The sequence below is a fragment of the Rhyacophila brunnea genome, unplaced genomic scaffold (assembly GCF_057557595.1).
Source record: "Rhyacophila brunnea isolate RB1 unplaced genomic scaffold, BYU_Rbru_1.0 scaffold_2, whole genome shotgun sequence".
NCBI lineage: Eukaryota > Metazoa > Arthropoda > Insecta > Trichoptera > Rhyacophilidae > Rhyacophila > Rhyacophila brunnea.
In genome coordinates, this window is record NW_028232859.1 from 3,260,544 (window position 1) to 3,286,978 (window position 26,435).

A 26,435-nucleotide genomic window follows, 5' to 3' on the forward strand; every position below is an offset into this window, starting at 1 on the left:
GTATTTCTAATTCTGTATGGGTATGATTGCAATTCTGAAGTGTTATTTTGAGACATTTAAGTTATTGTGTAAGAGAAATCATACCCTTCCAGAATAAGAAATACTCAAATATTATGTTTGAACCTAGCTTACTCAAATTTAACCAGAATGGACTTGGTTCACCATGCTTGTGAACCACTCATGTATAATTATGTAGGATAGTACTGTTCATACCACGATTCATTTTTACGTAAATAATATATAACATGTTTGGCATATCCATTTCCTTATTGCTCATAATGTAGTAACGAGTATACCTTAAAAACAAAAGATTGATTCACACTATATTTCCCCAAATCAAATTTGAGCCGATGCTCTGTCATATGAGGAGGCCGGCGCGCGCGCGTAAATAACGCAGGCTTGATTGATCACTTCACTTATTTTCGGGTCGCCTCCCACCACTGCCACCCCCACTCACTCAATCCTACCCCCTCCCCTTGCGCCTCATTCCTTCGCAAACATCTTCTTTTCGATTCTTTCTTATCGGCGCTACCAAATCACGGAACGAGAGGTTTCAATATCACTCAAAAAATGACCGATTTATAAAACGTCAAATTTTCCACCCCCACCCTCTCGTTCTGTCACTTTTTGTTGTTTATTTTAATTGCCACCCATCCGTCTTCGAAAGATGACTTTCTACTCGAATTCGACAGGTTTTTGATTTTTCTTGTTGCTTTTTAAAAATATCGTCATCTATCGTATTTTAACTAAAGGGGTCATTCATAAATGATGTAATACGATGTTCGGTGTTTTTAACTCCATACCATCGTCATTAGTTATCACAAAATCAGATGCTAGCATAAAGTTCTTAATAATTAACAATAATTTAGATATTTTTTCATATTATATCCTTGAATGGGCTTTCAACCATTTTTTTTTACCTGTACACAGCACGTGAGCATATTATTGTACATTAGAATCGTGATTTAATAATTAAAGACTTTTTTTAAATTTTTTTAGAAGAATTTTCCTAAACTTTTTTATGAAACTGAATCAAAATATTCTTAGTAATCGTTAAAATTACGAATTTATTATTGACAAAAAAGATTTATGTACTTGATAGTTTTGCGATTTAGCCTTCGCTTGGTAAGCAAAAGAAGAAGTGTGTTTGAATCTCATTCGGCCAATGGTATTTTTCTGAGATTTTTCTTATTAGTTACGTTTCTAAAGTCATGCAAGTATAAAATCGAAATTAATGGCATTAAATAAATCCCTGGTAATATGTTGATAGTAAATTTTAGACATTATTTGAAAAATAGGTACATATTACCAATTAAAATAAAACAACATTATATATTATATCAGTGTTTAGTAGGTACTTACTCCACATAATTTTATAAATATTAGGATCTGCTTCGTCCACATATTGAACTGCCATTGTACACAAGATATCCCTAGAATATTGTACTATCTATAATGTGTCCTATAATGTGTCAAAATCATTTGAAAAGTCTTCCTAAGTGAACAAATACGTCAGCTGATGTAGAACTATTTTCACTAACTATAACTCACATTTAAATGTTTTGCAGAAGAGTTTTTTGAAACAACCTACTTCAGTTATTTATTATTTTATATAGACAAGTATATGCACCACATTTTCATCAATAATCCCACTAAAATATGATATTTTTATACATAAAGATAATAAATAATTTCAGTAATTTGTTTAAAAAAACTCTCTCCTCAAAAATTTCAATTGTAAAAGTGTTGTACATGTTGTTTTATTTTAAATATTATTATTTTGTTATTCTATAAACTTTTCTATAATATAAAATAAACAATCAATTAATTTTCCTTAATTATTTTAAAATATGCTGTCTATCATTGTTTACTAATACAATGCTATTTAATTTATTTACCCACTGTAAATATCAATGTAATACAATTATTTTGGTTTCATTTTCCACCAGAGGAAATAGATAATATTATTATCAATCCATTCAAAGAAATCCAACAAAAGAATCCCGGGTGATAAATTAATGTCTTGCCTTCGTTCTATTGAAACATTCCATTTCGTGTAATAGTTAATTAAATATTACTTGGCTAATTCGATTGGTAGAATATCCCTTTCAATACGTCGCGAAAGAGTGATTTGGGACAGTGCTTCATTAGTTTCGTATATAACCGGATACTCATACTTTTAAACGGTTTGAAAATTAATTAGTAACCTACTCTATAAAAGTTTTTTACGCCTATTATTGAAGATTTTTTTGTATATATGGTATTGTCTGATGTGATATAATATATTATATTAAATTATATAATGAAGAATACTGCTTCTTTACTTTTCATTACTTTCACAACTTTGGTGGCTTGATTTTATACAAAAAAAAAACTTGTGAGAGTCTTGAGTTACCAATTGAATAATGAGACAAAAAAACTATGCAAAATGGAGGAGTCTAGTCTTAAATATAATGCCAGAAAAGAAAAACAAGCGATAATTACAATAAAATTGCTTTTTCAGCTAATGAAATGCTGGTAATAATATATAATATTATCGTATCTTCGATGTTTCTGGCTGGTTGCAGAGGCTATCCCCAATCTCAAAATATGTTTATGGCTCTAAAACCTGAAACGTATAAGAAAGAAGAAGAAAAAACACATGGGACACCTAGGGATGTGACATCGAAAGAAAAAATATCGATACTTAGAATCGGTATTGTATCGAAAGAAAGTATTAATACTTTTTTGACGTCCCTAAAGGTACAACACAAAAACCACTACAATAACAAAACTGTAGAAGTCTCTAACGATTAAACAACAGTAGTTTTGCAAATACAATTAAAATGGTCGTGCTCTATTGTAGTTTTTGCTTTGGTTGCATGATATTGTTATTTACAATGTACGCTATTGTGGATCAAAATAATTGACTTCTCGTAGGCTCATAGTAAATGTAGCCGAGCGTATTATACTGTGCAAATATAGAGTAACATGCCACACGTGCGTAGATCATTCTTATAGTAAACCTGCTAGTGCGGAGGTTAAAGATATTAATCTAGTCGATAAATTAATTAAAAAAATATTTTTGCTTTTAAAATAACAAAAACACCACGTGCAGTCTTTGAATGGTGTAAATAGAAGAATATTAGTCTTTTAAATACAATGGAATACTAATAATAGACGTAAAAAAATATATTCATGCTTTTTTATCTGAGATACTTATGTTAATCGGAACCACAGTTGCCACAGCTATAAAAGCATACTATCAATTGAATAGAAAGTGAAAGGAAATTTGGCGCGAATCAAAGAACATCTCGCTGCTCGCCGTCTCACTTCAGGCGAGTCTTCAAAAGCAGAGGGAGGATTTTTCTATGAATATATAATTCCAATTTAAGAAAACAACCCCCAAATTTCGAACCGCCTACTTACACAGGCGCCACCCTTGAAAAAAGTCAATACTACCCTCGACAAGTCATCCCTTGTAAACGCGTAAAATAAGTCGATTATATGCTTCTATGCATTTATAAAAGAAAATAAATACTTTTTGATGTACATCAAAATAAAATATTTTCAAGATAAATAATTTATTTTGATAAATAAATACGGTATAGTTTCATTGAAAGATTAATAATTAAAAAATCAGTCTTATTGTTAAAGTTTCAGTTAAATTATTAATATAGTAAAAGTACGGAATACTAAAAATTATTATCAAAGGAAAGAAACTTATCAATGCAATCTTCAATATTAAGGATGACTGAGATGAATTTCTTTTGTATAGTTCCTCTATTAACATATTCAATACTCCCGTACAGGTACTCAGGTACTGCAGTACATAAACCTATTTATTCTTCACCCATCCAAACTTGTTTTTTTATAATTTTATATTTCATTAATTGATTTATTTTGTTTCACTTTTTCTGGTTATTTTCAAAATGAAATATTTTGTAATATTTTATTATTGTAATGTATTTTTTATCACTCTTTATATTTTGATGAGTTTATGTTCCTACTACTAATATCGTTCTCATTTATATATTAAACTTTATCCATATTATGTCATTCGAATGTAAATGTGCCGTTTAAAATAAATCAATAAATTTCATAGATTAATTCTGATAGCATGTGTCACGAAAAAAAGAAGAACAACACAAGAGAGAGAGAGAGAGAGAGAGAGAGAGAGTAGTTGATACTTTGTATTATAACACTAAGAATTTTTAACAATAGAATAATACTATTTCCGGTTTTGGCACTATGAAATGCTTTATTTGTAAATAAATTTATATTATATATATTGATAGCTTGCTTTGGGTAGGTACTCGTACTTACTATTATTTTAGTTAACGTAATAATGGTTTATTGTATATATTGTATGTTTGTAACTTTAATGCAACTCAATAATGAATATAAGTTGCGTATGTTTGCATCAAATCAAATTATTAGTGTTTCCGTAAAAGAAGGTTTTATTCGACACATTTGAACAAAAGACTGTGTATAAAAGGGATTTATATAATATTATTATGATAAATTTAGACGAACTGTTTGCAAATAAGAGCTTAGCAAGCAAAATTATTACCCGTATCCTAAACGAAAGCTTCCAAGTGAAACTTTTAATTTTCAAAGATTTCAATTGAGCTTTTTGTATGCTAGACGTCTTCACGCCATATTGCACGGTGAAATTACAATTTTTACATTAAATAACTTGGTAAAATGACTTTTTAAAATAATGTAGGAACTTTTTTAAAGTGCTCTGTTTACAGTTTTGATTTTTATCAACTAATGAATATTATTAATACAAATATTTTTTCTTGGTGAGGTCCTATACTTGCCTTTTCAGTGGCTTGTGGGGATAGAAAACCTGTCGCAATCTTGATTTGGCCCATCTATCTGAAGAGAAATATTTTTTGTCCTCTCTCTCGACCTTTACAGGTTGCATTCTCCCTGCTCTCACAAATATTTATTGACTGAGTTGTTTAAAAGGCTTATAGTGCCTGAAGACACGTAAAGGCAAAATCTGGGTCCAAAAAAACTCAAATAGTACAAAATATTAATTCAAATTACAATCGGTAAGTACGTCTATAATCTTAGTATTAATTTACTGACAAATTTGAAATATTTTCATCAAATACTTCGGTATATATTATAGAATATGATATCTGCCCAGTACTACTAGTACATTACATTATGTACTACAGTAAATTATGTTAAAAATATGGTGATAAACTTAATGTTTATTCTTTAGTTGTAAAGTATATAATAAGTACAGTCTAAATTTGAAATTTGGGTTTTAATACGATATAAAAGATGAATATTATTATCATAATATTTCAATAGCATTATAACTAATTTTTAAAAACTTTATAAAATTTAGCTTGTTCACTCCACATTAATCTTGTTAGGTGTGCAACTTTCAGGTATACAATTGTGTGAATATATGTCGACTGTGGAAAGGCAGAAGGAGTTAATCCACACTCATCAAATTTTACAGGAGGCACAAACAACGTTTTGATAATGATTTTAGGCCAACGTCTAAATATCTTCCACCCGAGAGTTCCTGGATTCGATTCCCGGTCAGGACACACAATATTTATGTGTTTTTCTCAAAGCCTGGGTGTTTGTGATTGTTCAAAATTACTAACAACCACCTTGTACGAAAAAGCAAGGACATGGTTATTAATAATTCTAAAAAAAAAATCTTGAAGTGCATGATGATTAATAACTTGGTATTTTTTTCCCAATCTATAATTATATAATGAAGTTATTGAAGAAAAACTAATAAAAATGAGGGTTAAGTCATTTTACCTGACAAAAATTAGGTAGGTATTAACATATTTGGAGTTAGACACGTACATTTTACTTGCGATTTATGTTATTACTATAATATATTAACATAAAACAGTGCATAGTAATGATATTAGTCTATTACAATGATATTAATCGTAAATTAAAGCGAATTGAAAACAATTTCAATTGAGAAGTATTTTTGACACATCACATAACTTATAAATCGCATGGCGGTGTTTTAAGTGAATTAGCAAATATTATATTCATTAGTATTAGTGCATAATTAGTAAGGGAACATGTCAAATATTATGTAGAACTATCAAATATGTTACAATGAATACAATTATTTATACAAGTGTTCGTCCGGCTAAAACTTTCCCAAAAATCTTTGTCATGCTTTGCAAATAGTTAAACCACTTATACATTATATCCGATTATTTTGCCAATCTATACTTGAGTGATTACTATATTAATTCGAAATTTGAAATTTGTCGTGATAAAAAAGAATATTTACATGAAAATACCCAGTGGTAATTTTCTTTGACGCAAATGGTGTAGTGAGATTCGTCAGAAGTTTTAAAAAGGGGCCTCGAAACAGTTCAAACTAGCCATACACTTATTATAGCGTACCAAAATCTCAAGAAGATTAATTATTGAGTAATTGAGTAGCCGATTAAAATCACTGCAACTACCATCAAACGGACCTATTACATAACCACGCAAACTAATAAGTACGTATTTAGATACAAAAAATAAACCACTCATAGTATTATGTATGTCATCTTCAATAATATTCAGACAGGAAGTGACGTATTGTAATTTTTTTTAAATTTTTAATTAAATTCGTCGGTATGTAGAGTAAGTTTGCGTGTTTTATTTTACTAGTTCCTAAATCCGTGACTGAAAATAGCCTTAACGATTATATATATGACAATATTATTATTGTGTAGGTAATTAAAATGGTTTATTATTAACTATTTTATTCAACGAATAATTCACAAGATTTAAGAATGTAAAAAAGTAAGCCACCCCGGCAGGAAATCGAACCCTGCATCTCTTGGGTTTACGCCCCGTCCGTTGCATTTACCTCTATGCTACAAGGCGACGTACTAATTGCGACAAATTTTAACTATTGGCAATTTTAATACCTACTCATCAGCGTTCTTCTAAATCAAGCTACTTTCGCAATCGGTTTTATTAGCAAATTCAAGAAAATCATTATAAAAAATATTAGAGAAATCCACGACGTCGGTTAGTAATTGAAGTAATATGTATCTACTTTGATTTAATAAAACAAAAAAAACCAATTGCCAAAGTAGCTTGATTTAGAAGAACGCTGATGAGTAGGTATTAAAAAGGCAAATAGTTAAGATTTGTCGCAATTAGTACGTCGCCTTGTGGCATAGAGGTAAATGCAACGGACGGGGCGTAAACCCAGGAGATGCAGGGCTCGATTCCCTGTCGGGGTGGCTTACTTTTTTCAAAAAGTTTTTTTCTATTGGTTACCTATAATATATTTTCTCAGAAAGTGTTTTTCAAAATTATGTATGTTTAAAATGGTTTAGATTGTTATTAGAGTTTTAAGCATTACTCTCCAAAGCTAAAGTATTCTTGCGTCTACAAAGTTAACATGTTTTCTTTCCGCGCGTTGGCCGCTTTCTCTATCTTAATTTTTCTACACTTAAAATACTTTTCGTTTTACATTTTTTTTCTCTATGGAAACGAATAGACTGCTCTCGGAGAAACAGAATTAAAAGGGAATTATTATTATTATCATCGTCTCTCTTTAATGTTTACTTTTTCTCCAGAGATAAAACCTTATTTTTTTCCCTTCCTTTGGCGTGAGAGAGAGTTAAATCGTTGCTTAATTAACGGATGCCGCTTATATCCGATACCTTTCCGGCTGAAAAATATCCCCGTTGAAAAGAAAATTTACAGAACGGGAAAAAAAAAGAAAAAATGTTGCCAATTCCCAATGCTGATTATTCTTATCTTATCTTGCATAGTTGAATGTTTCGAATGAACTTGAGTATTTTCTTAGGTTGTTTTTTTAAAGATCGGATTTAAATTCAGACAAGCTAAATTGAAACTTAATTGAAATAAAATAAATTAATATAATATTATATAACCGTACTTTTTCTTCTGTGCCACGTCCATTATTGGACATCGGCAATAAACTCGGTTATTTATTTTGTTCTCTATCTGTCTCTATTCTGAATATGAATCAAATGCTGAGTTTAAACCAACCTATGGGATTCTTGAGTAAGGACGTTATTATTACTCTATGACCTCACTTACCCGAGACCTTTCCTTGAATGACAAGATGCAGAAATTGATATTAATTCTTTCTGGCGTTTATCATCGACATTTTTTACCTATTTTGTCTTTCGAGCTGTTATAGAAAAAGTATCTGTATTATAAAGCTTCAAGTTTTTTGAGCATTCTTTCTCTGACTTCCTACGTCTCTACTTCATAATGTCAGACTGAAAAGACCTTACAATGAAATTCTCATTCTAAATATCAGGTTTTATCGTTATATTAATTTCTTCAGTCATATAAAAGTAAGCCTGACCTTCTTGACTCGTCATTTTAGTTTAATTGTATAGTTTCAGCTGTCATCTAGAGCAGAGGGGGGCAAACTGCGGCCCGCGGGCCGCATGTGGCCCGCCGGGTATTTTTTGGCGGCCCGCCATCATTAACTGTACTTCTGATTACGAATAACTTTTTTATAATTTAAAAAAATATATATTGACAATAGATTAAAATTTGTTTAGCAATAGTACGCGATCCATTTTCAATAGATATTATTAGTGTCCGACAGAGCTACAACTTGAGATTATTGATCTGCAGTGTGATACTGATTTAAGAGAATTGCATCGCCGTGAAGAAATCTCCAAATTTTACAATGCCCTTAATTCAGATAAATTCGACCAACTTAAAGATTATGCAAGAAAAATGTTCGTTATTTTTGGATCAACCTATATATAAGAACAAACATTTTCGATCATGAACCTCAATAAAAATTCTTAACGATCAAATATGTCCGATGCCCATTTACAAGCAGTTTTGAGAATATCAACTACAAAATTAACACCTGAATTTAAAAAAATGTACAACAGTTTCATTCTTCTCATAAATTTTTTTGTAATGTTTATTTTTCGTGATAATAAATAGTGTATATCTAAAAATGATATTTTACTTGCGGCCCGCCGCTCTTTTTGAATTCTTGAATTTGGCCCTCCATCCAAAATGTTTGCCCCCCCCTGCTCTAGAGTGCAACCTAAGTATACAATCTCAAGGCTCTCTCCCATGGCACTACATTTATTTCGTATTTCTATAATTCATCTACGCTATTATTTAATCAAAACACTGAGATTAAAAATAAGTAGTATTTTCTCTATCCAATTTAATATATTTCGGAGCATATTTTTGAAACCTGTATTCTGTATGCGTCTCCTAGAAAAATCTCTACCATCCATTGGCTTGAGACACTACTTCTACTCGTACCTCTTTAGAGCTTTGTATTTGTGACAGTAACTGTGGTTTTCATTGAATATTTCTTATAAGTTTATGTTGTTGTTTTAATTTAATAAAAAGCATTTTTTTGTATTACTTATTCCACTTTAAATCAATAAATTAGGACCGGTTTCATACGCCTCAGAGGGACATTTTTTGAGTTGAAAATGTCCTTCTAAAGCGGACGAAACCGGTCCTAATTTATTGATTAAAAGTGAAATAAGTACTACAAAAAAAATGCTTTTTATCAAATTAAAACAACAATACAATGCAGTTCCACCATGAATTGACAGTTAACAAAATAAAATAAATTAAGTTTATGTTGTTACATATAACCCCCTGGTGTCATATCTTTATCATCAGCCGGGATTGATTCAGTGCTAGATGAAGGCTTCCGTTAGCTTCGCCAGATAAAGGATTGGCTATGACCTTAATAAAAAATGTATAATTATTCGAATAGGTACACTTATACAAACAAATCCTATAACTCTCTTCACGCGGCATCCTTAGGTAATGCTAATGGTGTATTATATCTTAAGAATAATGCAACCCATCAGCCCAATTCATGATATTTTAGTATGCTGGATGATATAATGAACTCGATAGATTAGTGCAATACATAAATCATTTGAATCAATTTAGATTCAAGTTTTATCTAGTACCCTCAGTCGATAATATTAATTTTCATTATAGATACATTGAACAATAAACTAAGATATAAACCTTCATAATAGTATATTATGACAATGATAAAACAACACCGGGTTGATAGTGTCTTTACAATAAATAATTTACAATATTTACAGTACCATTCCGTAATAACAATTAATAATTAATAAGTACATCTAAAATTATATAAAATCGATCAAATATTTCTAAACATCATTAATTCTGACAATATTATATTCTATAAATATTTATCTCTCACATAAATTGTCCATGAAAAACAACTCCAATCTGCGAAATAATCTTTCGCGAGCAGTATTGTCCATAGAAATTCCGGAAAATGATGAGCCATTGTGTGGAATGATGTCCACAATTTGTTAACAATTTATTGGAATTTTCATCAAAATACTTCCACCGTCACAACATAATGGGATCGTTTTTCTTGTCTACGGTACTTGTGGGCGGCTATTTAGTCAACTAATGGTTTATAAATCACGACACGTCTGTGGCTGATTTGAAACTTTGGAACGAATATTTTCATTCAAAATACTACATAATACAGAACGGATCATTATATTCTATTTAACCTTGTTGACCCCGGCGACTTCGACATAATGATCCACTATATTATAACATTTCAAGCCATTGGCAAATTAAATGGATGCAGTGTGTGAATATATTCTTTCATAATATAAATTTCACTCATTCGTCTACAAATAACTTTAGCTACAGTTGAAAGTGATTGAAAATGAACAATATTGGAATGATATCTTTGACAGTCAATTAAGGCTAAGTTTTAAACACTTTTTAATTTATTATTTCACAGTTGTATTCACCCTTATTTAATATTTGTTATTATTATGTGCTACATACTTCAATTCATCGAATTATGAATTTTTAAAAAACATATTAGTCCATTGTATTCTATCAGGCGCGCACACGAGGAGAAGGGGGTTCCAGACCCCTCCCCATAAACGGAAAAAATACAAATTAGTTATGTAAATGGAATAGTACTAAGTCTTCTTCAGGGCCTCATGACTGAGTGACTGAGCCTCATGACCGGCATGATTTGGTTGTCAAACAGCCTTCTCAATGGGTTGACCCCATTCTTCTCGGCATTTTATGACACACAATACTTGTGCCCCCTCGAAGACATATGGCACTCTCAATTGTATTGCAGTCTCAATTGGAAGGTATGGAAAGTTTTACAAACTTTTGGTTCCAACAAAACGGTGCCACAATAATTATGCCATATATCCAGGGAAACTTTGTATTTACTGAAGAAGTGTTTAAATTAATGTCACTGGTTCTTAAAAATACCATACATTGTAATTTAATTATGTTATGCATTTAACTATATACTTTACCTACATTATAGTAGGAATGATTTTTAGGTACAGATTGTTGTCAGTTGATGTTATTTATAATATATTCTGCTAAGTGTGTCAATTATGAATAGTATTGCGCTCTTAAGAGAAGGTAGGTATATTTTGTAGGTGTATATTATATACTCCTCAATTAGCACCTCAGGTTTAAAATTTAATAAATAACTCGTTTAGTTTTGAAAATCGTATTATAAGTCATCACTTACAATGAAAACTTAACATGAAAAAAAATATTTTGTTTACGAATCTCTTTCAGTTGTCATTTGCAGATTTTTTTAACAAATTAATGAAGCTCACACAAAACACATGCATATAAATGTAACAGTAACCGGGACAGTTAAAATATAAATATAAAAGTATTGTTTCACTGAGTAATTATAATATGAATACGTGTATTAATTAAGGCTCTAAGTACCAAAAACAAAAAGTCTGACATTTTTATAGAAAAGTGTTCTACATACTAACGCCAATAACTTCAGCTATGGTCTAAGTGCCTCAAGCAAGTCAAAAAAATACAGCAAAATATTTAAACCTGTTGACGTTGTAAGTCCATTGGCCTGTTTTATTTATAATGGTGTAAATAGCACTACAGTGGTCAATTTCATTCAATATAAAATGGCTGACGATGATGTGTTGACACTTGCGACTTCCTAATACCTAAAATTATAGAAGCTGCTGTGATTGCTTCACACTGTAAAACCACATTTTTCAAAAGGTCTGCTTCATGAAATTTTACTGCAATGACTCGGTATTTTGTATCTACAGGCAATACTACTTTTTGGTACTTAGAGCCTTAATTAATACACGTATTCATATACTCGTAACTAATAAATACAATTAAGTGTTTGGTATTTCTTAATATCAATGATAATATTAGTGTATCATCAAGTTTTTCATGTAGATTTGTGTTTGAGTACAAACGTATTAGATTGTTTGTGTAAAGACGGTTTTGCTAGTGCCTAGTTATCCTGGAATAACATTGTTGTATTATGTACACAGCTGCCTGTCAGTATACAAACAATGTAGGGGGTTCATTTTGTACCTCTATGTCAATGTTGTTGTTAAAATTCAAAAAGATTCAAATACAATATTGAAGAAATATTAATATTGTAATGCAGTTATTTTGAAAACGTTTCTATCTAATAATTTGAATAATGAATGAAGATTGCCGCAGATTAGACGAATACAATTGTATTGCATCGGTAACCAAGTTAAATTATACGATTGTAAATTCTACATTCTGTAAATAGGTATTGTTTTCAAATAGTCCATTATTACTATTCCAAGATAAAGTATTAATATTTTTTTATGTTTATAATGGTTTTAGTATTTTAACGAGGAAGAATTGAGACAATATATAAAATTGTAATTCGGCGCTATGAATATAATATTATTGTATCAACATTTTTATGTTAATTGGTAGGAATGCGACATAATCCAAAATTAGTAGTAATATTTTTGAATCCTTTTATTATTATGTATGTGACTACTATTTTCTTTACTTTACTTTACGTCACTTGTATTTTACAACGTTTTTCTTAGCTCGTATTCTTATTTGTCCGGTACACATCTTGCAATCGATTTTTAGCTAACTTCCCTACTAGCTAAACATTTGAAACTTTTAGAATATATTATAATACGATGCCAATGCATTTTTTAAATACTTTTAGCCATCTTTAAGTAGAATTGAATTCATTTTCAGTTAATTCTGTTTTGTATAAAAAGTTATTTCGACACCATTAGTAGTTGCTAGGAGGTCTGGGGTCCTAGCAACTAAATTATTAATATATACGTGCGTTACTATGGAAATCAAAATGACATGTCAAGTACAATTTTTTTTGATCGTTTAAGCTAGTCAAGTTTATATGGTTCAACCGAATTTAAAAACGTTGTATATAAAAAGTTCTTTTTATCTTGTAATTATTTTAACCTCAGCTCTTAAATTATTAATCTAATAAACACTATTATCAAGTTCAGTAGAAATTACTATTATATTATGATAAAAAAGTATACCCATTTAATTCCTTGTATTGTAACCATTAATAGCAATTTATGAACATCTTTAGTCTGGTTAAACTAGTAGCTATATAAATATGTTTTTAAACATGGCACTTCGAAAGATTCTTATGAAGAAATTTGATTATGCCGACGATCTTGAGAGGAATCACATATATAGGGGGTGTTAGTTTTCTGTTTTATTACTTCGATATTATGCACGTATGACAATATAATCGATGTTCTGTGCTTGCTCATATAAATATACTAATAAGGAAGGTTTGATGTATTTGACTACTTATTTATACAAAAAAAATATCTGTGACTGTTCTTCTACATGAAAGTTTACCTACATTTAATTTATAATTGTGTAAATGCTTTGGTTCCAGAACACGTAGAACATGTTTAGTCTTAAAATTAATAGTTATTGTATTTAGTAATTTGTAAAAAACAATACATTCGACTGATAATATATTATTTAAGTTTCAGAATTTATCTTGAGAATATTAAATTAATATATTTTTGAATTTATAAAGTGAATCAAAAATTAGTAAGTACCTATGTTAAATTGTTTGTACTTATTGACAGATACCGGTGATATCAGTATCAAGTTTGGTAAAAATGAATTCATTTTGTGAAATTACTAATGTAATACGAGGGTGGGTCAATAAGTCCTTAGAAAAGCCGACAGGTGGCGCGAATTGTACTGTAAGCGGTTTGTTTTCATGCAGCGGCACTACCAATTCAGTATGCTGCGAAGTTTCAATTAGATCGGTCGGGTTGTTGTGTGTTTCTCGTACATTTAAAAAAAAAATTTGCTTGTGGAAAATGGAAAAATGGAAAATGGAGAAAATTGAGTTTAGAGCTGTTATTAAACATTTTAATATAAAAGGGTTAACAGCAAAGGAAATAAAAAATGAGTTGGATTTAGTTCACGGCATATCTGCTCCTTCACTTGCAACTATTTATAACTGGTTAAATGAATTTAAACGTGGTCGTACATCAACAAAGGATGAACCACGCTCAGGACGTCCTGTAGAGGTGACTACACCAGAAATGATCAATAAAATCCACGATATGGTGTTAAGTGACCGAAGATTAAAGTTGAGTGAGATAATTGAGGTTACAGGGATCTCAAAAGGTAGCGTCATTTCTATTTTACATGACAAATTGGGCATGAAAAATATTTCTGCAAGATGGGTGCCGCGTTTGCTCACAGTCGACAATAAACGCAATAGGGTGGTGGCCTCTAAAGCCCTGTTGTCGCTCATGCAACGCAATCTGGATGAATTTTTTCGTCGCTTTGTGACTGTAGATGAAACATGGATACACCACTATACTCCCGAGACAAAAGAACAGTCAAGGCAGTGGATTGCGAAGGCAAACCATGTCCAAAGAAGGCGAAAACCGTAAAATCAGCTGGTAAGGTTATGGCTACTGTATTTTGGGATGCACGTGAAATTATTTTCGTTGACTATTTGGAAAAAGGAAAAACAATAACAGGGAATTATTATGCATCTTTATTGGACCAGCTAAAAAACAAAGTTGAAGAAAAACGGCCTCATTTAAACAGGAAAAAAATCCTCTTTCATCAGGACAATGCCCGTGTTCACACATGTTTACGATCAATGGCTAAAATTGAAGACTTGAAGTTCGAATTGGTCGACCACCCACCGTATTCGCCAGATTTAGCCCCCAGTGACTTTTTCCTTTTCCCAAACTTAAAAAAATGGCTAAGTGGGCAACGTTTTTTTTCAAATGAAGAAGTCATCGATCGGACAAATGCTTATTTTGAGTACCTTCCAAAAACTTATTTTTCTGACGGTTTAAAAAAAAATGAGAAACGTCTAACCAAGTGTATTGAGCTCCAAGGAGATTATGTTGAGAAATAAAAAAAAAATACAAAAATAAAAAGTGTTTTAATGCTTTTTTCTAAGGAATTATTGACCCACCCTCGTAATTAGATAGTAAATAAAAAAATGTTTATTAAATTATTTGGAAATTTAGGTGTGTTATTAGTATTTTTTGGAGAAATCCTTAGTAATTAATGTAATAATTTATATAGGGATTTAAGCCCCGAAAATATTTAGCTTATATTTGTTGAGCACTTCAAGATGTAAAAATTACTAGTTAATTTAATCGTAATTAGATAAGAAGCACATTGGCGCAAATTTAGGGCTCAAACGCGTTGGGTGTTGTGTTTTTTTAAACATTTTTCTAGTAGGTATTTAAATCTGAGATGTTTTTAAATTATAAAACAATCGAACATACACAATTTTGAAAACCGCTTCTGAGAAAATATATTATAACCGATAGAAAAAATCTTTTTGAAAAAAGTAAGACACCCGGCAGGATCGAACCTGCATCTCCTGGATTTACGCCCCAATCCGCGCATTATCCACTATGCTACGAGGTGACGTACTAATGACGACAAACTTTAATTATTGGCCTTAAATACCTGCTCATCAGCGTTCTTCCTAATCAAGCTACTATTGTGCGATCGGTTTTTGTTTATTAAATCAAAGTAGATACCTACTACTTCGATTACTAACCGACGTCACGGATTTCTCCAATATTTTGTGATGTAACCTACTTGTACATGCTAATAATGTTGAATTAACTATTTATTTTATTCAACGAATAATTCAATCCGATTGGGGCGTAAACCCAGGAGATGCAGGTTCGATTCCTGCCGGGTGTCTTACTTTTTTCAAAAAGATTTTTTCTATTAGTTATGATATATTTTCCCAGAAGTGTTTTTCAACCTTATGTATGTTCAATAATTAGAATGGTACATTCTTAAATCTTGTGAATTATTCGTTGAATAAAAGAAATTGAGTAATTATAAAACAATCGTTAATTAATTAATAATACAATTATTAGTCTTTGAATTCCCCTTTAAGCATTCATTGACTTTACATATTTATAGTCCGTCTATATCTTTAGCTGATACATTTTTCTTCAATTGTTTATCAGTATATGGTGCTGCTGATTTCTTTGACTTTTTGCGATTCTATAAAGTACAGCGGTAAAACTTGACAGCTAAAAACTTTAGTCTCAGGCCACACAACTCCGCAGGCATAATATTATATAGATACTCGCATAGCTATCTATGTGGGTGAAAATTAATTCTGTTCCGTGTTTACCTTCACTGAAAAAAAAACGAGATTTTTCTTGTCTTTCGTGAAACAATGCCCCTTTGTGTGAGATAATGGAAGATTCTGGCTTTTGTCTACCGGTGTTTATCGTCCATAGTTAAAATGACATTCCGTGATTACATTTTTTTCTTGTTATCAAAGCTTCTATTTTTTTCTGACGAACGATATTAATTATGCAAAGTTATATTTGCGTGTATTATATTTATATGTATAAAAAAAATCGGTGTGTGTACTTATGTACGCGCGTTAGAAGTTATACTTCTTTCGCGTAACAAAACAAAAACAAAACTTGTGATAAACTAGATTCTTTGACTAGCTCTTAATTATCTCGTTAAATTACAGACTCAAGAAAAAAGACCGCTTATTGGAACGCCGTTGGTTTATTTCTATACACTTTAACTTATATTACTAAATAAAATAATGGTTTCTCGTTGTTTTTATTTTTTAAAGTACCAACTGTCACTCTGGCGTTTAATCGTTTGTTTATGTAAGGAATTGCAAATGGCCGAAAATAATAAATTCGCTGCCTAGGCAACGAAACAATTCTAATAATATTATACTGTATAATCGTCACGATTGCAGTATCATACTGTGGCGTAAAGGTAGTGCGTTCGGCTGATAACCGAACGATCGCTGGTTCGAATCCAATCGAGTGCGTTTTCTTTCGTGTGAACAAATAAATTATGTGTTACATGTCACAAGCCAAAAATACACTCTGATCTGACTTCCAAAACGCGCCAAAAGAAGTGTAACTTCAAAAATCATAAAATATTTTGTACGTGGATTACATCTCAACATCTATTTAATAAAAGATATTTTTTGGGGACTGTTTTTACTCGTGCATACGCATGACGTGGGCCATTTGAGATTTCGCCATTGTTTTTACGTGAGCACTACATAATGAAATTCACTAATATTCTACTCGACCTAGCTGCGTTCGAATTTTCTTCACCTTTTTTTGAGATTTCTACAGTGAGTTGGAAATACTGTCACCAGTTTATGTACTCAAGTATCGGATGAAACTACCTATACTCAGTACGTGTGGCCCAATAAACTTGTTCCAAAAAAAAATGTGATGATATCATTGCGAGTTTTGCTGGCTAGTTGGTAGACTTTCAATACTATTGACATTAAACGCGCGTGAGCGAGATAGCACTCGAATACAATTATATTTAAATTTATTAGTTTATGCATGTGAATGACATCATCTTATGTATGAGAATAGGTCATAAATTTTCTGTAACAGCATATTATTCCCTCAAAAATGTGGTGAGGTGACCGAGGTGACGCAGTTTACAATAAAAAAATCACTGTTCTTTATTATGTTAACAAGAATATTATAACTGAACAGCTCATAAATCTAAAATGTGTTTAAATTTTATAATAAATGGGTCATTTCAAAAACCCCAGCTCAGTGTATTTTTAGCAATTCTATTGAAGCCGATATTTCAAATACTAATATGGAGTTAAGTTTTAGTTCCAGATTAGTATGAGACTTATGTCACATACGCATGCCAAACGCTCTATATAGTATTCCAAATACTAGTAAGTATTTTGGAACAAGTTTTGATACTAAGAATTTTTTTATACTGGTATTAAGTATACTTAGTCTGCAAAATCGACCAGTTTTCTCACCTCTAGTGGGTATCAATAAGTGACGGACGGGTTAAGTAAAAGAAGAAGAAGATCTTTACAGATGAAAACAATGTTGTTGTCTCGTAACAAATAGAAAAACTTTTATTATCTTTAATTAATTTTTTTTTTTTGAAATAATAATAAATATTATTATAACGTCGCTTTAGAAAATAGCTGTAGGTATTTTAAAAGGTTTTGTTTGTAAAAATATATTTACAATGTTTAAGTGAAAATGAACAACACAGTAATAAAGAAAAAAAACAACAATATCATGTATAAAAACAATCAATTTGTTTCTTTTTTGTTAAAAAATGATGAGCTTCCAGAAATAATTGGTTTTATTAAATCGTGTTGTAGATTTCTTTTCGTCTACAAAAATATTTGTTAGTACTTATGTACTTAGTATCCATTTTGTTTTTGTAATAATATTATTGTTGTTTTATATAGATGCTTACCTAAAAGGTTTTCGATTTATTTTTGAATTTATACAATAGAATTTATTCGTAAAAACATTTTGTATTACAACTTTTGACAATTTTTACAGCAATTTGAGAACAATTTTATGTTTGGTTGGATTGGTTGTCATCGTTGTTAAACACGGTTTTGTACCTATTGAAAGTATTGGATGATTTAACAATTAATATAATAGGTAATTTAAAAATTTATCTGAGAACCATAATATGTGAGGAGGTAGGTATTCGATTAGTAAACAGACATGAAAAAGTAAAGAAAATTTTTAAATATAGAACATTAGTAACACGTAAAATAAATTCTACTGTCAGATCAAGGAATTGATTATTATCACATAATTAAATCCTTCTTCGATGCCAGAAACTTTTTTAGACCTAAAACATATTATTTTCTAAAAAAATATCGGTTTTATTGATAACTTATATTTGTAATTGTTTTTGCATTGTAACATGTTATAAGAAATATTAATAGTGAATTTTCATTGTGATAGTCATCATTGACACTCCTTTACTTGAAGCTGTATAGTATGGATAATATCCGTGTCTCTATCCGACTGACTTTTTCTTATAATAGGTATAGATATATATTTTTTCGACACACCTATATGTGGTATAAAATGGTAACTCTGTCATTATTGGTATTATTGACTTGTGTCCCCCTGATCTTAGAAATCGGGAGCACCCGTTGTTTGTTCTCTCCCTTCAACTAACCTGACATTAGCAAAAGCGTTTTAGAAGGTAATAACTGTGTGCAATTAACTCACTTCGGATATTGATGTATTTCACTTGCGTGAGGTGAGTTTCGGTGGACGCTTTTATAAATATTAAAAATAAAAAATAGCGTCTACAGACCTACAAACTTATCTGTAAAATGGCCAAAAATGGAACTACAAACTATCATAGGACTCCATTTTGAAAATGTCATTCGAATGTCAGATATTGTCTAGTTACGAGTCTTGATTGGGTAGTTTTCGACAGTGGCTCCCCCATCCCATTCTTCAGATAAATTTGTAGGTCTGTACTTCGCTCGGTGTACGTCAGTGTACTTTTTTACTCTTTATATAGCCATATTGTATTATCATCATCGGCTGGAGTCGATCCACTGCTGTATGAAGGTCTACCTTAGCTCTATCCATTCTTCTCGTACCTAGTTTTTTGTTGTCATGTACATCCACCGAACTTTATGAGCTCGTCTATTCAGCGGGTTTTAGGTCGTATACTCGCCATGTCCAGCCTATTTCATATGATTAGAGACCTCTATCACATTGCGTACTCTTTGCTTTCTCTGCTTCTTTGGCCATTGGTTTCTTTCGTGATCTTTACGCGTTATGCCTAACATGCACCATTCCATGTCAAGTTGTGCCATTCGTAATTTTTTGATTTCTATTACATTAAGAGTTCATGTTTCACATGTATATGATGTGAGCGATGGAAGCATACATTATTTGAACACTTTACGCTTAAGGCATTTTGCACATTTTGGCGATCCATCATGTATTCTTTTGTTAAATTATATTATATTTTATTGTTTAATTTGTTTTTTTTATTGTTGTTTTTTTTATTTTATTTCTTTTATATAAAACTATTTTTTGCTTTGTTTTTTTTCTCTACCTTGTTTTTTCTGATTACTTGTAATTTTTATTCTAAATGTCATGTCGTGAACGTCTTGAATTATTAATTTGTTATGCACTCAACGTGTATTTTTTAAATAAATAAAAATAAATAATGGGAGGTCACTTTTGTAGATATTATTTAGGCGCTTAAATGTACTCCATGCCAATTTGGTTCTGCGAACAATCTCATCATACATACCACCATCAATTAGCATTTGTTGTCCAAGATGGACGTAGTTATTGACTCGCTCGATTTGAGTATAGGCTCGATATTGTAGTATAAATATTTTTGTTTATTTTACCACATGTCATGTTAACATATTTTTTCAAAAATAAGCGAATAACTAGGGACCGATAAGAGTGGAAGGATCTAGGGGAGTCTTTCATCCAGCAGTGGATAGATACCGGTCGATGATGATGATGATTTCTGCAGCGTGACTCTCATATTTGCCACAATTTTTGGTGTGATATGTAAATATGAAAATATCGCACACGGGCAGAAAAAGCTACATAGACATGTAATAAAAAAAATATTGGAAGCTTGTTTTTTCACAAGTCTTATCTAAGGAGTATAGAAAACAAAATGTTATTTTTTCTCTTCCTTAGATCAAACAGTTTATTTTTCCTCGAGACATCTCACTGGCGGTGTTTTTTCTATTGGAAACCGTTAACATTTTATGTTATATATTTTCGTTATATTATATGAACATATACGCGTATCGTCATTGTTCCGGAATTAACGAAAATGTTTATATATGAATTTTATGGTATCATTTATTATGCGATTCAATCGATCATGCTAAGAAATATATGGGACGATAAATACAAAAATATCTGCACGATTCGAACCCATTCTTACGAAGAAATAATTATAGTATCTTTTCATGTCCGAAAAAATCTATTCGCCGTATCACATTTTAAAATTGATTTTCGTATTATTTAGATCAATAATATATCAATAAAATACTTATAATATAAGTAATAACACACAAGGGAAACACATGAGAAAATAGATAAGTAAGTAAATTAGAAATACAATCATATCGTATAATTTTTATAAAATTCTAGCGTTAGTCCGCGACGTTGTCTACGTGAAATATGAAAATAATATACACATAATGATAGAAAAATCGTTTTTATTTCGTTAAAATCATGAGATAAACAACGGCTGTATCTCAGCGCATGTCTCTCTCTCTCTATATTCTGCACTTCACCTCATCACTATACCGCTGCTATTTGATTATTTGATATATTCGTGCTTAAATTTTATTATTAGCTTCGACAAAGTCCGTGTGATCGATAAAGTTTGAATGTATACGAGCTTCTACCCCAACCACTTTCCACTGCAGCCATCTGACCACTCTTCTACCTACTCGTGATGAATTTTTGCATATTAAGCGTTAGTTTGGTGCGTTGTTTTGTTTTAACGGCCCACATGCTCAGCGTAGGTCAAAATGGAGATTTTATGCTATTTTTAGAGCATAACCCTGGACATTCCTTAAACGTTGTAGATAATCTATTTATATAATTGAGGAGCAAACATTCAAAAAGTGATTTGTCACACAGATGTTGAGCTGAGATAATCAAGAAAAACATATTGTACTCAAAATGGTTTTTTTTATTATAGAACTGTTTAAGGAAAGAATTTTAATCCTGGTATTTTGTATAATCCAAAATTCGCGGAAGTGGTTCATTTTTTGATTTGAAATTTGGACAAAACACGATTTGCATGAAACTTGTGGGCAAAACACTATTTGAATGAAAATCACGGCATTATATTTTTTTATAGGATAAAAGGTTCTTTGAACACTGATTCTGGTTTCCTTTCATAGATTTAAATATGGACTATCAGAATTGACAATAAACGGCATTTTTCAAAATGTGTGACAAATCACTTTTTGAATGTTTGCTCCTCAATTTTGAAGCCTTATTATCTTTTATATTTATTTCAACAGTTGATGACTGCATAAAGTATTTTTATTACATAACATAGTATTGTTTTAAACCTCTCGCTCTAATGTTTTAGAATATAGTCATATTTCAGTACATCCATGTGCAGTGGTTTATATTTATTAATTTTTAAAAGCATTTATAAAACCATTAGTAAAATTTATGTCGACATTATTATAGTGAAATATTAACAATAAAAAATTATATTGATAATCTCTGTGATCCCAAATATGACAAGAATTAGGCATTTTATTATTCAAAAAATGGGCAAGATTTACACATTTAAAGATAATTCTAAAGATATTGATTATAAGCTATGTCTTTAACCATTCAAATGTAATAAACATTCTACGAATAATGTTTTTTTATAATAATTATTGATTAACGTATTGGTACGAATGCAGCTCCACTGAACTGTTCCGGATAGCAGACGACAAATCAAAGATTGCCTTGATGGTGGCCGACCTTCGCTAGGGGATGGCACAATAAGAAGATAGATAGTTGGCATACAATCTAATATAGTCTGAAGTAAAAAACGTCTCAAAAATGTCTATCCACCGAGGAGGCAAATTATTTTATTGCATAATCACAGTTATGTCTACAATGTTTTGATACGTACTAGTAAACCATCATTTACATTTCTTTGAAAGAAAAATCAATGATATTATTTGCGAGCATTGTTTGCATGAAATCGAAGCCAGACTGTCTGTCGACTGTTTAATATAGTAAAAGTCAAGTTACATCATTCATCGATTCTTATACCCCATGTAATATTATATACACCTATGATATGTTACAGTATATGCCTATACGTAGGTGATATATTATTTCAAAGATGAAGCGAATGTATACTGCCTCAAAGGAAAAAAGCCTTTGAACACAAAAAAATGATAAATTATTCTCAATAGGGAGAATATTCTTTACAAAATTATGAAAATTTCCTCGTTGTACATACATAATTCAATAACCGGAAATGTATTTACCTTGGAGATTCCAGTACGTATATCTAGAATACAATAATTTACCACTAACTGTTTATCAGTACATATATTTCAATATCAAAAAATATGTATTTTTTAGCCATTTAATGGCAAATACCATTAAATTGTTTGTAATTAATCATAAATAATATGCTGTCCATATCTCTATACATTTTAAAATCTCGTAAGTCTCGTGGTTTCAAACGTGGAATTAAAACATCGTATTTCACAACCAGTGTTTGTAGATTCATCGATTAAAGAGGTGTTTAAATATTGTTTTTATTACTTTTTTCCCTTCTTATCAACATTCTTATCAAACAAACTTACAAGGTTTTAATAGCAACGTACCTATATGCGATGAATCATGAACCAAAATAATGCACATCAGTAAATTTATTTATATTTACACTGAATACGGATGATGGATCACAAATTGACAATGATCTTGTATTTAGACCCGGAAAATAACTGACATTCACATTACAGTGCATTTTTTAAATTTAAATAAGTATATAAGTTTAAGAAGAATATATTATAAGGTTTGTATTAAGCAGTAAGTTTTTTAAAATTTCTTTAAACCTTGCACAAAAAATTAAAATAGATACAATTTTTTTTTTATATCAATCTTAAAGTAATATGTATTTAATCATGTATAAAAACTTTATTTTAATCATTTAATTTTTAATTATTTTCATGTGGCTGAAGTATGTAACAAATTCTTTTTTCCTTTAACTGCGCACGAATGACTTTGGGTAAATTATTTATAATACATAGGTACATACTTATTATGTATTTTGCTGATATAATTGTTTATAATAATATAAGTATCAACAAACACCCACATTATTAGTTTAACCAAATAATCACCTACCGAGCAGTCTACACTATGATATTATGTTGGTGACTACACAATAATAATTTAGCTAGATGCCTACTTAAATATTGTTTTGTTTTATTATTGCAGGAAACTAAGTTGATCGGAGAAAGATCTACTCCACAAGGGATACAAATGGTAAGTAAAAAATAATATCACATTATTTAAATAAAATAAGAATTAAACAAAGTGCATGTATATAGTTTTTATAAACTTTTGTAATGAATAATCGAGAATAAACATTAAGTATGTATTTATTAAGTACATTAGGTACGTAAAGACAATAGTAGAGTTTTAACTATTTCCAGAGGGATTCATTTGAACATTTTATATTACACCATTCGATATAATAATGAACATACATATATTCCATATTGTAGTGTGGTTGATTGATAGCCATAGAAATAATAATTATTAATATTCTATGCTTTACAATTATTAATGTTAAATGTCTATTTTGACGTATTTTTATTATATAATATTCTAACATATTGGTTAATTTTTAATTCAAATGCTATCCGCATTGTCGTTGTGGTGATATCAATCAAGATTCGAAATACAACCTTTGGAACTGTCATCTCGACGGCAAAAAACGCACCGTTTAACGACTGCACATCCAATTGTTGTAGTTAAATAAATAAGACATACAAATCTGGGTCTAGGGCGATTTGGAACCGGCACAACTGGACGCCATGCAATTCAAAATTAAATAGACGTTAGGTACTTCTAGGTACTTTTAAAAAATATATTTAATATTATTTCCTATTTATATTTAAATTGTTATATAATGATTTAATAGTTCGTGGGAATTTAAATATGCACACGTAAATAATGATTCAACCGTGCATATTATGTTTAAGTTTCAACGAAGAAAGAGTTTTATTATTTTATATAAAGCCTTAGGCATGGTAATTCTTTATCCGCAATAAAAAAACATTGTGTTAAGAGTAAAATGAATTAAAACAACTATGTAGTAGATAGAAACTGATTAAAATTCCTCGTCTACGTTCTGTATACGTGTCTACGACAGTGCGGCGTCCAATTATCCTGGTGTCTAGTTGTCCCATTCCCTACAAATCTTGTTTTTTCATAAAAAATATCCAAAATTTCAAATAACCGAAGGTTTACCTACTACGCATTTTTATATAGAATCCAGTTTCCTGGATATAAGTCGATTATAATAAGTGTAATACCGCCATTTTGTGTATAATATTGTATTGCGGTACGTAAATATTTTTTTTAATGTTTTTACACATTTAACAGTTTTTTTTCGTTGAAAATTCGTTATAAATAATTAAAATTGATCTGTTTTTAACCGGTTTTATCACAGCGTATAAACGTGTCGTGATCGCTATAAGTGAATCTGAGAAATGCAAAATTACTTGCAGTAAATTTTCAACAATATCTTTTTCATTTTATTTTTTAATATAATATTTAATAACACAATAAAAAGAATTTTTTATATACCACGTTCTTAAATTTTCTGTTGAATCATATAAACTTGACAATTCTATGTATTAATAATTTAGGACAAAAAGCAATTGTCAACAAATCATTTTTTTGCTATTTTGCAACAAACAAATATACCTAGAATACTGAAATGTCATTTTGATTTCCATAGTAACGCACGTAAATATTAATAATTTAGTTGCTAGGACCACCGCCTTTGCAATCAATATTAGTGGATTGGGTTACGGATTTCTTCCGAAATAACTTTTCATAAAAAACAGAATTAACTGAAAATGAATTCAATTCTGCTTAAAGATGGCTAAAAGTATTAAAAGAATGCATTGGCATCCTGTTTTGATATATTCTAAAAGTTTCAAATGTCAAGCTAGTCGATAAGTTAGTTAAAAATAGATTGCAAGATTTGTACTAGACAAACAAAAATACGAGCTAATAAAAATGTTGTAAAATGTAGGAATGTCTTTTGGTAGGCAGATATTTCAAATTTGAAAATGGAACAACGAATATTTTTGTTTGGTAGAAATACAATTTGGAGCACGTTTTTATTTTTATTTTAGAACGCGCTAGAATTCAAATACAAATTTGAAATTTATACCGATATTGCTATTGGATAAAAAAAATCATATCTATGGTGCTGGATGAAAGGTATTTTTATAAAAAAAATGTTATTTTCAATATTCTTCGCACCATTTATAAGAAACGCTTGTAACGAGCGATTCATTACTACGGTTGAGAGAAAATAAAATTTCTAAAACATAAAGAAGTAAGTAATAAATTGAGTTTTGATTCTCTAAATAAGTTGCCATGTTGGTTGAGTTGATTTCCCAGAGCTCCGGGGAGAAGTCGGAAATTATTTTCGAGGCGAAAAAAATCCGTTCGTTTAAAACATTCCCCTCTCGTTTAATCTCATTCTGCCCTTTCATATTAAAAATATAAGCATTTCTGACGCCCGCTAGAGACTAAAAG

The 26,435-nt window shown here is 30.4% G+C and overlaps 1 protein-coding gene across 1 annotated transcript in view; it reads left to right on the forward strand.

Moving 5' to 3' along the window:
- Nucleotides 1-26,435, forward strand: part of GABA-B-R1 (gamma-aminobutyric acid type B receptor subunit 1) — a 615,543-nt gene that overhangs the window by 234,735 nt on the left and 354,373 nt on the right. Inside the window, exon 2 of the mRNA XM_085946509.1 lies at nucleotides 24,093-24,140. Within this exon, the coding sequence (XP_085802635.1) occupies nucleotides 24,138-24,140 (3 nt within the window). The 5' untranslated portion in view covers nucleotides 24,093-24,137. The remainder of the gene's footprint in view (nucleotides 1-24,092; nucleotides 24,141-26,435) is intronic.